Source organism: Salarias fasciatus, chromosome 5 (genome assembly GCF_902148845.1).
Source record: "Salarias fasciatus chromosome 5, fSalaFa1.1, whole genome shotgun sequence".
Lineage (NCBI taxonomy): Eukaryota > Metazoa > Chordata > Actinopteri > Blenniiformes > Blenniidae > Salarias > Salarias fasciatus.
The window spans coordinates 16355499-16367489 of record NC_043749.1 but is presented as its reverse complement, the minus strand read 5'-3'; the positions used below and the strand labels follow the sequence as shown (position 1 = coordinate 16367489).

General features: G+C 43.4%; 1 protein-coding gene across 1 annotated transcript; it reads left to right on the top strand.

Moving 5' to 3' along the window:
* The first annotated feature begins 495 nt into the window (after positions 1-495).
* sp7 (Sp7 transcription factor) lies at positions 496-3605 on the top strand. Its single transcript, XM_030091402.1, has 2 exons — positions 496-572; positions 2134-3605. Exons 1-2 carry the CDS (start codon positions 552-554, stop codon positions 3484-3486), a joined length of 1374 nt encoding a protein of 457 aa, XP_029947262.1. The 5' UTR covers positions 496-551; the 3' UTR covers positions 3487-3605.
* The last annotated feature ends 8386 nt before the right edge of the window (positions 3606-11991 follow it).

Below are 11991 nucleotides of genomic sequence, written 5' to 3'. Positions count from 1 at the left end.
GTGAAGTTAATTTTTTCTTATTTGTGTGGCTCAGACCGAAGTTACATTTTCTTTTGTTGTTTTTCCCCTTTCAGAGATATTTAACAGCCATGTGTCTAATAGCATTAATGTAATTTAAAGCACGCTTTGGTCTGTCAAGAAATCCTTCCAGATAATTCCTGAGGTGATATTAAATGTAGTCTTTCCCTTCAGACTCCACTGGGCTAATCCCAGTGGAAAAAATAATACCAGAGAAATTGAAATAATGTCCACATGGTGATTGATGAGTAACCCATTCATGCATTTATATTGAAAACTGATTCACTCTCGTTTTGGGGAGGTGGGATGTCCTTCCCTTTAGCCACCAATCCTAGTCCCTTTTCCTCCATCTCTGGGTTTTTATTGCTTCTTAGCGAGTCTTCAAAGAGCCCAGAGCCTGTAATTAGGGGGCGGGACCCCAGAGCCTCAAAACACTTCCCCGCGTTAGAGCCCAACTTCTCCCAAAGTGTCCCGGGACTCCGAGCTGCGCCTCTCCGCTCTCCTCAGCTTCCTTAGGATTTTGTTTCTCAGGGATGGCCGCATCTATTCTGGAGGTAGGGAATGTAATTGTAAGTGGATTCGATTTCTTTTTTTATTTCTTCTTCTTTATGCGAACTTTTATGAGTTCTTTTGCAAGGTTTTCTGAATTTTATGATCAAATCTCCATGTGAAAACATGAAGTCGTTTTATAACTCTACAGCTACCGTCTGCATCAATGAAGAAAGTTCTATTTCTTGCAGGTTTCTGACAAAGTTTTGATCCGTGCCACAAAACCTTATTGCACACATTTTCCCACAAGGTACTTTTTTTTTTGTAAACCATAAAGTCTCTAAGAGAGAGAAATGAAACATATTGTCATGTAACACTCAGATTTAACAAGAGTAGCTTCACTTTTCAGTGTCAGTGTTCGATAGAAATAATTTCCATTTAATTCAATCACATTTAATGTTGTTTCCTGACAAATCTTAAAGCACTTTTACTGAGGAAAAACACAACTAATCCACTTTGAAACAGACAGTAAGGACTGTGTAAGGAGTTAATGATCTTCAAATATATAATGAACTCATATTCACCTGAAAGCAGAGGGGAAAAGCTCAGACAGCGTATTTCCCAAGGGAGAGAGATAACCACTAATCCCCTCCTAATGTGTATGGCTGTCAAGGAAAAGTTCAACCAGTCCTAAAGTTTGAAGAACTTTAACTACTTTTTATCCCGAAGAAATTTAAAGTTACATTTGAAGTGGAAAAACATGTGGTAAATTGACTTTGGTGAAGTTCACAACAGATTCATTTTGAATTCAAGAGTCCCAAAGCAGACAACAAAGTGAAAGTACACCGCAGACACTGAAAACAACTCCAGCTTTTTTTTTAATCGCAGAAACTAACAAAAAAACATCAAAAAGTTATTACAGTGATGAAGAAAGTTTTATTACTTTACAAATGTAAAGCGGTGACAGTGACATACGTGTCAGTTAATTTGTGCTGTGATTTTCTTTAATCAGCCGCAAAAATAAGTCATACACACAAATTTCTCAAGCTACTGTTTTAATCATTTGATGATTCCCGATGTCACTTCAAACATTTCTTGATTGCTCAGTTTACGTATTGATTCTCAAAGATGACGTCTCGTCTTATTTTAATATAAATGGGACAGTGACAGCTCTGCTGCGGCACAGATGTGGTTCAAATGCTTGTTGGCGTCTTCAGTGCCGTAAGAAACATGTTTGGCAACGTCTCTCTGGTGTGTGTGGGACACACAGTGAGGTGATCAGACACTTGAGTAGGCAATGTATGCTGGGAACTCTTAAAACAGGTAGGAAAACATGGTGAAGCAAACGTGATTGTGAAATTAGGAACAGTTTGGGTTGAGGCAAAACAAAAGAGTGAGGGAATTCCGCTTTGCTGAGCAGAGCAGAACCTCCGCAAGCGTAAACATTCGGTGCCTGAAATTGGCCTGACCGCTTTGAAAACGGAGGGAGAGCGGGAGCCGCCAGCAGTGGCAGTCAGACATACGTTTTTTATTAGACTTGACACTGACAGAAGCAGCGGCGGCGGCGAGGAGCCATTTCCTGCAGACAGACAGTCTCATTCTCTGCTCTTGTCTCCTCCTCCCCAGGAAGACGCACGCTATGGCTCCAGTCCTCTGGCTATGTTAACCGCTACCTGTAACAAGTTTGGCAGCACCAGCCCCGTCAGGGATTCTGCAACACCCGGTAAGACCGGCAGCACCACTCCAGTGAAGAAGCCCTACACAATGACCTCTGACCTTCACACAGCTAAAAACGGGCGCAGCACAGACGGCACTGGCCTGGCGGACTCCTACACTGGCTCCTTCACCACAGCCGGAGGTGGAGGAGGAGGCGGCGGGCTGCTTACTCCCACTGGAAGCCCCCCTCCTTCGGCCGGAGGCTACACTACAGAGTATAACCCTTTCTCCCACTCCTTCCAGACCTCTGTCTCCCAGGATCCGTCTCTTTTAGTGTCTAAGACCCACGCCACAGCTGACTGTCTCACCAGTGTGTACACCTCGCTGGATATGACACACCCCTACGGCTCCTGGTATAAGGCCGGCATCCACCCGGGTATAACTGCTGCTCCAGCTAATGCCACATCCTCATGGTGGGACGTCCATCCCAACTCCAACTGGCTGTCTGCGTCGCAGCCCCAGGCCGACGGAGGTCTCCAGGCCTCCCTGCAGCCCGTGGCGCCGCAGGCGTCCCTCAGCCCGCAGCTGCCCAGTTACAGCACCGACTTCACCCCCCTCAACCCGGCTCCTTACCCCTCCGTGGGACTGGGCTCCTCCTCGCACCTCCTCCAGCCTTCCCAGCACATGCTGCCCCAGGACATGTACAAGCCCAAGCCCGTGCCGAGCGCGGGGCTGATCGAGAGTCCCATGGGCCTGAAGCCCGCCCGGGGATCAGGGGGGTACAGCGGAGGAGGCACGCCCACCAGGTCCTCGTGTGACTGCCCCAACTGTCAGGAGCTGGAGAGGCTGGGCGCCTCGGCCGCGTCTCTGAGGAAGAAGCCCGTGCACAGCTGCCACATCCCGGGCTGCGGCAAAGTCTACGGCAAGGCGTCCCACCTGAAGGCCCACCTCCGCTGGCACACCGGCGAGCGGCCCTTCGTCTGCAACTGGCTGTTCTGCGGGAAGCGCTTCACCCGCTCGGACGAGCTGGAGAGACACGTGCGCACGCACACGCGGGAGAAGAAGTTCACCTGTCTACTGTGCAACAAGCGCTTCACGCGCAGCGACCACCTCTCCAAGCACCAGAAGACCCACGCAGACTCCGCCATGCAGGGCAAAGCCGGGGCCGCGGAGGGAGACGCAGACCCCCGGAGCGAAGAGACCGCGGAGCTCAACTCCAGCGCCGTGCCCAGCAACACTGTAGCCGAGCAGATCACCAACGGAGACGAGAAGACTGGCACACCTAACGGAGTGGAGAACAGCAGCGGACTCCTGGAGATCTGACTTCACTAATCTTTCAGTTCGGTTCTGATCGAGTGGCATCATGGGTTTATTTCAAAAGCGAAAAGAAATGTTTTAAAACGGTAGAAGTTTGTTTTGAGACAAAGGCTATCAGACAGTGTTTGGAAAGACTTGACATGATAATGGACTGAGCATGTTGCAGGTAGCAATCACTTCATTTTCTCTGGACCACACACACTCACACACACACACACACACACAAAATGTATGTGGAAAAACAACACAGACAAACAAGAGCTCCAAAACCGTGAGGACACATGATACATACAGCACAAACCTAACACATTCGATTTTCAGAAGTAACTATGAACAAATGTGCGCACACATGAAAGGCATACATACATGCGAGGGAACACTCTGATCCGACACACTTACAAGTAAACATGCTCATGCACACATTTTCTGCCTTTCAAATGAGACAAACCACTGGGGAAATTTAATCTGCAAAAGCAGAAGGAAAAGAGCTCTGAAGCCGCAAAAGGAAAGTAGTTTTAGATGGAGACTTATGGTTAGGATGACGGAGTTGATGGAGCATTGCATGCCTAGAGAGAAATCTGATTTACAGCTGTACTATGATACTTATTCATTATTCCTGAAACAATCAATGGACCGTCTTACTTACAGCTTTGTGTTGCCAAAGACATTTTGATGTAAAAGAGATTGCATTTCACTTTTGTTTGCTTCTTTCTATGTCTAATTTAATTTCATATTTACATGAATTATCTAATTTATGTCTTAAATTATACACATGGAAGATTATCTTGCACCCTGCAGGAAATATGAAACCTGAAAAAAAAAGAATGCAAGATGGTTTAAGCTGGCCAAAAAGTAAAATGCATTAAATTAAGACTTTTTTTCTTATTTATTAGCTATACGGTGGAGTTTGCGGTTATGTTTTTAAAGTTTTATTTATAGATCTTGAAGTTAAATGTTGTGTAAACTATTGCTATATAATCCTTTAATTGTGAATTCTTTCACGCCTGGCAAAGTAAGGATTAATAAGGACTTACTTCCTTGTTTGTAAATACTATATATTGACCTCAATATATAGATAACGTTAGGTGTGTTATTTTTGTACTTTTTTAATGCATTATTTTTTCTATTTTGTGTAACTTTTCCACAATGAAAAGATGTCTATGTTGCTTCGAATAGCATACAAATAGGAACTTGATTTGTTGGTCATAATTTTCCTGGGTCTGGTAGAAGTGAACGACCAGCGTTTGCTAAACTGTTTGTGAAGTGAGTGTAAGAGATACTGTACATAATGATAAAGCATGAATCCTCTTAAATGTATACGTGTTGTAAGATTTACAGTGTGGAATCATGACAATTGTGGTGCTTTTAAGAGTAAAGTAATTTAAAAAAACAAACATTTTTGCTGGTGTTATTTCTGCACAAACCCAGATGACATGAGGACTTCAAGAAATAAAAAGCAATACTTATTGGAGCGTGATCTTCACTCCTCATCCCCTTCTCTGTCTCATATCTTACTATATTTCCACCTCACGTCGGCCGACCAAATACTTTCATTATCTTTCGCAGCACAAACAAAGCCGTTCAGTGAATTGAGGTCTTAACTGCAGACAATGACCCCCTTTCAGCGAGCCACTGTAGTTACACTCAAGACAATTACTCCACTCTCCAGCTTGAGAGGGGTAATTACTGAGAGCGATGCTCTCGGTAGGGTCAGGGGAGAGGAGAAGAGGGGATTAGGACAAGGGAGCTGAAGTTGTATTGTTTATGGAGGGAGGCGGTCAAACAAAGGACCCCAATTAAACAGGATGTGGGACACAGCACAGGAGTCGGGGCGAATCGACTGACCGTCAGGTGTGTTTTATGGTCCGCCTCTTTTTCCCAGACAGCTCCTCTCAGAGGCATGGCGTTTTCTTGGGTTTACACAAGTGTGACAGTCACAACAAGTGGCACTTGTGTGTCTCTCTGTCCACTCCGCTGTCAGGTCATTGAGTCTTTTCCAGACTAATAAAAATACTTTCAGTGGGTGGACTTCCCACTCTGCATTAAAAGAGAGATTGCCTCAGGACAAACCAAACGAGGCCTCAAACAGATGTGTTGTGCACTGCAGCAGCACCAGACAAGGAACTATTCAAGGAGTTAACCTAAGAAAGTTAAATAACCATGTTGGTAACAGGTGAAGCTACTTAATTAAGAGAAACTGAAAATTTAAGAAATGTGGTCACCCCCTTTTCAAATTCTTAGCCATACAGAAAATACAAAAATATAATTGGAAACAAATATCATCTAAATAAAAGTAGCAATTTTAATCAAACAAATGATGAGATGACCTGTAAAGCTGGAAGGACTCTGAAGCTACGGACTCTCCTGTTGTAACATTTACACTTCCCAGGCAGCATGGTTCCAATTTAGGGCTTCTAATGAGCTGTAGTTGAGGTCAATTTATATAAAACGTCCCGGGGCCGACTCTGTCATCAAGGGCCGGCATGTTTATGGTGGTCTGAAGTGGGCGCATGGTCGAGTCCACAACATAAAAGTCAAACACGGAGAATGGGGCATGGGCAGGGTGTGTCAGAGCAGCAAGTGAGGGTGGGATGAGGGCTTGAGAAGATGGTCAGCGGCTTTAAAAACCTCTGCAGCTACTGGTATTTTCTCCCCCTATTTAAAACACATTCACTCTGCTGTGGCAGTGGCATACTGTAACCCCAGCTTTATTTTTACTTGGTTTATTTAGAAAGCCAGGAAACATTAAGTGTTGCTTCAAATAAGGTCATAAAAAAGAAAATATACATGCAGTGACACACGGAGGCAAAAGCTACAAGCCGGACAATCTGTTCCATATGGTTTGCCCACTTGTGCCCATTCACTTCATTTACAAAATGAAATCACTGTAGATTTTAATAAGACTAAAAGGTTATTCCAGAAGATTGGAGAGGCACCTGTTCAGGCTATTACACATCCCATTTCCGATCTAAAACATTCCTCAGCTCAGTGTTTGGTTAAGCCTTTGACTTGATGAGTTCCACAAACTAATGCTTAATGAATTACTCCAGGGAGAGGCTCCAATTCCAGCCCTTAAGAATAAGAGACCTCATTATGATGTGTTGAGCAAAATGCTAATGGGCCTCTTTTCCTGCAATTATCCAGTCCTGACTGAGTAGTCGAGTAAAACAATGGGCTGTGCGCTGACATAGCCACAGGCACTGATCCGTTCTATTACCTATCAGTGGGAGCAGGGTGGAGGTTTGGCAGGAGGCAGAGAGCAAAACAAAAGCACAGGTGTCTGCAGGTGTGACTGGGTCTCTGAGCCAGATGGATGAGGGGAAAAGGAAAGAATAGAATGTCGCCATGCCTAGAGGCTCTGCAGTCAGGCCAGAAGGAAAAAAAAACAAGATAAGTGTTTTGGGAAAGAAAAAAACAAAAGTAAAGGTAAAAATAACTTAAATGAACCACAACATGATCAGGTGAGCAGAGGAGGTCAAGCTTATAAAGACAAAGACTGAAGAGGAAAACGTAACTGATAAGAGAAGGCCTGAGGTAAAATGGTCTCAGTCTTCTGATTCCTTCTGTTTTGATTTGTTTTTTAATCATTTTAGCCATCACTCACACAATAGGACAGGACACTGCAGTGTTACGAAAAGAGGTAAAGATGTTTGTCACTGATTAAGTATCCTTTTGTGTTTGATGTTTATGTATAACGCAAATTCATTCAGATTGTTACATCTTATTTCTGCACATCACTGCCATGCAGCCTTCATATTTGAAGCAATCTGTCTGGTTTCCATCGGCGAACTTGATATGCTATTTCATAAAACATGATTTCAATCTCAAATGATTTTTGCATGATTTTCTTGGCTGCTTTTAGAGTTTAAAAGCAGCACTCCCTCACTGCCCAATATGTCCTATGCACCAAAAGCACCACGAAATGAGGCCATTTTGTTTATAGGAACTGTGGGAGGGTTGTGGGTGACTCTGTGCCCCTTTTAAAAGATAATGTGCTTCTCATTTAATGGCCTCCGGATGACAAATTGCTTCCAGGGGAAAATTAGGTTAGGAAAATTACATGTGCAACACGTTTAGACATATCTATTCTACTTTAAAATGTTTGACATCCATAATTCAATTATACACAGTAGCAAAGGCATAGTTGAAATAAGAACAAAAACACAGACCTGAAGAACGCAGACACTTTGGCTGTGCGCTGATTCTTCTGTTTCGTGTCCTGTAATATGATTGAATGATCATGCAAAAAATTAATTTGTACCGACAGATTGTCAATTTAAAACCATTGTTCCACACTGGGAGCACAAACAGCAAAGCTGTTTGGGTTTACATTATTGCTATTTTTGCCCATGATGGAAAGTTTCTTTTTTCCTCAAGATGAGCGGCCTTACATCTCTTGGAGATGGTTGGAAAAAATCACTCAGAAGAATTGATGGCCTATTATAACTTAATACGCTCACAAGTATCAAGAGCGCTATTAAAGTGTTCTTTCCTTTTAGAAACGCTTACTATCTTCATGGTATTCTGACTGACATAAAGCCCAAACCATTTTTGTTTGCTTTCTCTCTCTCGCTCTCTCTTTTTTATTCAAGCCGCTAAATACTTCCTTGGAATATTTAAAGTGAAGGGATTTAGGAGAGACAGCCCGGAGAGGGAGAGAAGGGGTGGTGGAGGTGTAAAAACATAAAACCCTCTGGAGGAAAAGTAGAGAAAACAAAGTCAGAGAGGGCCGCCACTATATGAGTAGAGCGGTAAGTGAGAAAAAGACTGGAGCCAAACAGCAAATGAAGCTGGATACGGATCAACTCAACTAGGAAACTGAAGAAGGAAGGAGCAGTCAGGGAGGGAGAAGAGAGAGAATCACTGAGACAGACAGAACGAGAGAGAGAGAGAGAGAGAGAGAGAGAGAGAGAGAGAGAACGAGTCATAATGCAGAAGGAGAGCTGAGTGATTTGGGTTGGAAGCAGGAGCAGGGAGCCAGGGCTGGCAGGGTTTTGGTGGAGGAGTGTGGTGGTTCAGAAGTCCTCCAGCGCGAGGCGCCAGTGTGTCCGGCGGGGGCCCTGACCATGAGCTGCCTCACCCCCCCAGAGCCATGGCCGCAAAACCCCCTCTCCCCCCTTCACCACCGGCACCGCCACCCATCCAACCCAAAAGCCACTGGCAGGCAGTGCTTCACTGAAGCTGCTGCTGCTGCTGCTGCTGCATGTTTATTTAATATTCCCAAGAAATTGAAATATCTTTGTGGGTTAACACACATACATACACAATTACATATCACTCACACTCGCACACATACGTCCACACACACATACATTGGCTGCACACACTCCACCACAATATATAAATAAATAAAGTCGAGTAATAACGTTCTCTTGATCTGCGGCCAAGAGTGGAGTTGGAGAAAATCTTTTTCGAATGATGTTTTCAGAAGCGTGGAGGGAGGAGCGTGAATGTCTGACACTGCATGTTGCCTGAGCGGGCGGCCAGTCGCAGTCTGACTCCCACAGAGGAGAGGGGTCATTAGCAAAGTGGTTGACAAACAAGAAGAAACGGTTTCCATGTGACAGGAACGGAGAGAATCGACCAGACTGAGACATCTAAATGTGAGGAGCTTCAGAAGTCGATTCCCTCAAACAGGATTAATTTCACAGGTTGAACAATTTAGCAACTCTCAGTGTGTGGCCGGCATGAATGAAAAACATGCATGTGAGGCGTTTGCGATGTGTTAAACGAACAGACGTGCATGCCAGGTTCTTATTTTACGTGTGTATGAATGCCCGCACGCTGCAAACACACATTCATAATGAGTCGTTGATCATTACGAAGCAATTCCTTTCACACAGAAATCCCTTAAACAGCCTTGGGTTCTTTTTCTGTCTTCTCCTCTATCCCCCCTTCTGTCTCCTCTCTCCTCACCAGCCACCAACCACTGCTGCTGCCAAAAATAACACAGGAGCGCCACTCGAACCCGTGCCTCACCACAGCAGAGCCCGGCCGCAAGAGAGGGATCAAAACACACACAAAAAAGGAAACACATCATATTGTGGAAGGACGGGGGGTGGGGGGGAAGAGCATTCATACCGCTCCATGCTTGAAGATATCTACTGATGATTTTGGCAAGCGGAGAACCACACATACTAATGCACCAGGCCAAGACGGGGGGAAAAGGAAAGTGTGTTTGTGGATATGTGCATACAATTTGGATGAAGTATATCGTAGCTTCGAGGACGGGATTCACTTCTGATCTCATTCTGTCAGTGATTTGACCACAAGCTCAATAAAAAAACACTTTCATTATCACGTTATAGGTCAATAAATTAGGGCCTTTTCGGGAGACAAATAAAAAGCCGGAGAACAAGGCACATCAACACTGAGAGCATGACTAATGTGCAGGAGGGGCGCGCGGCGGTCACAGATTAATCATGCTGCTTCGATTGAAGGTCCGGGGGTTCAAATGGGAGACAGCTTTACTCATTGTCATGGCCAGTTCACTTTTGTGTTGCGTTTGGCAAAATGTGCTTATCCGCACTGACAGGCTGAAGCCAGTGGATGAAGCCATCAGGAACCCCAGCTCTGCTGAAACAGCAGCCAGCAGGGGGGCTACAAGCAAACCGTCGTGGGATTAATTGTTAGACCGCAGAAATAAAGGGAATTTGTGGAAAGGTGGAAAATCTACTGAAATATTTTATGGAAAATGCTGCCACATTAGTAAGAAAGAAAGGCCTGAAACTGTTGGTTCAAAGGATTTTGAAGGCCTGTATGGCTGCTCTGAGGTTTCAGGAGGATGAAGGGATCCAAAGCAAACAGAAAATGTACAAAAATTAACATAGCTGTCCGTCTGTAAGTGTAATTCCATATTATAAAATAACAATACCTACATAACTGTTGTAAGTAAGTTTTATCCTGCAGGCACAAAAAGGCAACTATTTCCTTGTGCTGTATTTTGTTCTGTAGCATTTAGCACCACTTTGACTTTTAAAGATTGTTCATACTGTAGGTTTCTATTGTATATTGAAGCAACATCAGAGGCCAAGGTCCACGAACTTTCATACAACAGTTACACTAACACGTTTATTGGCAATCATTGAACAAAAATAACAATTTAATGTGTTTCTTTATTCATTTTTTGTTTCCACCACGAATAGTGCTGCCACTGAACTACAGAGTGATTTTTAAACAACACAAACAAATGTAATCCTGCACTGTCATATTTTAGTCTTCCCAAGTTACTACCAGATTCACTCTTCCTCATAGTATTGTATTTATTGTATTGTATTTAAAAGTGCAGAAATAAGCATATTCCCATTTGTCCTGGTAGGATGCATCTCTAAGCAAATGAACCAGCTCAACTGGACTTGGTTTTATGTCTTGGATGATATTTCGTCCCTTAAGTGACTTTAACAGTTCCTGCTTGGCTGAGTTGGTTAGTGCAGCTATTGACCAAGGATCTATATTTTGTCTCATATAGATTTGATAAAACAAAACATTTGTCTCCTTTCGCCCACGCTGTTGATGCAACTCGCTTCTATTTGACTTTACAATGACTTCTCTTTGAAATACGCCGAAACATAAAATTAAAAAAAACCTTTCTATGAATACACTTGAAAAAATTTGAAAAATTCAAAATGACGGAATTCCAACCATGAAATGATCCGTGACTGATTACTTTTTGTTTAAAAAATATGTGATAAACTATAATTGAAAGATGTATCAGCTCCCATAGATCACTATTCAGACAGTTCAAAAGGACCATCTCCTGTCCACTCAGATTATTCTGACAGAATTTGCCTTTTGTGTTTATTTTTTACTGATAGTTGTGCAAAAAGATCTGAGGGAGCTGAAAACTTGCTTCTATTTCTCTGGCTTGCAGAAAGTAAAGGGCAATAATCACTGAGCATTTGGCAGACAGGCTTTCAGTTCTAATTGTACATTCTGAAGATGTTTTCATGTTGGCTTTCAAGACGGACGACAGGTGTTTGAAAATTGAAAGATTCTCTGCAGGACCAGAGATTTCTGACTAATTGTCGCCCCCTCCTGGTTAACTTCAGGAACATCAGTTGATTGCAGTGAAGATTACAACAATAGTCTGTCAAAGCAAATGCTCTTGCATAGCGACACCCAGCGAAAGCTTGGAGCAAAAACTGTTCAGAAATGTTTACAACCTGCAAAGATTGAATTCAATATCTCTTTTCTGTTTCTGACCCTGACCAGCAGTGCAAGCCTGAAATAAGAGTGGTTTGAGGGCATTAAGGTGTTGAAACAGATTTGCTCTGCAAAAGAAGATTGTGACATGCACCTCCTGTTGAATTATTGTGGATTTGTTGGCAAGGCCACAACAGTTTGAAGAAAAAGACTGACAGCTTAAAATAACAGTGGCAATCACATTGTAAACAAAACCTAAGTTACGTAAAAAAAAAAAAAAAAATCAAGCTCACTTTCAGGGAAGTGCCGTGAACATCAGTGGCAAAGCTTCATGTCACTGAAAAGCTCAACGCGGGCAGAAAATTACAA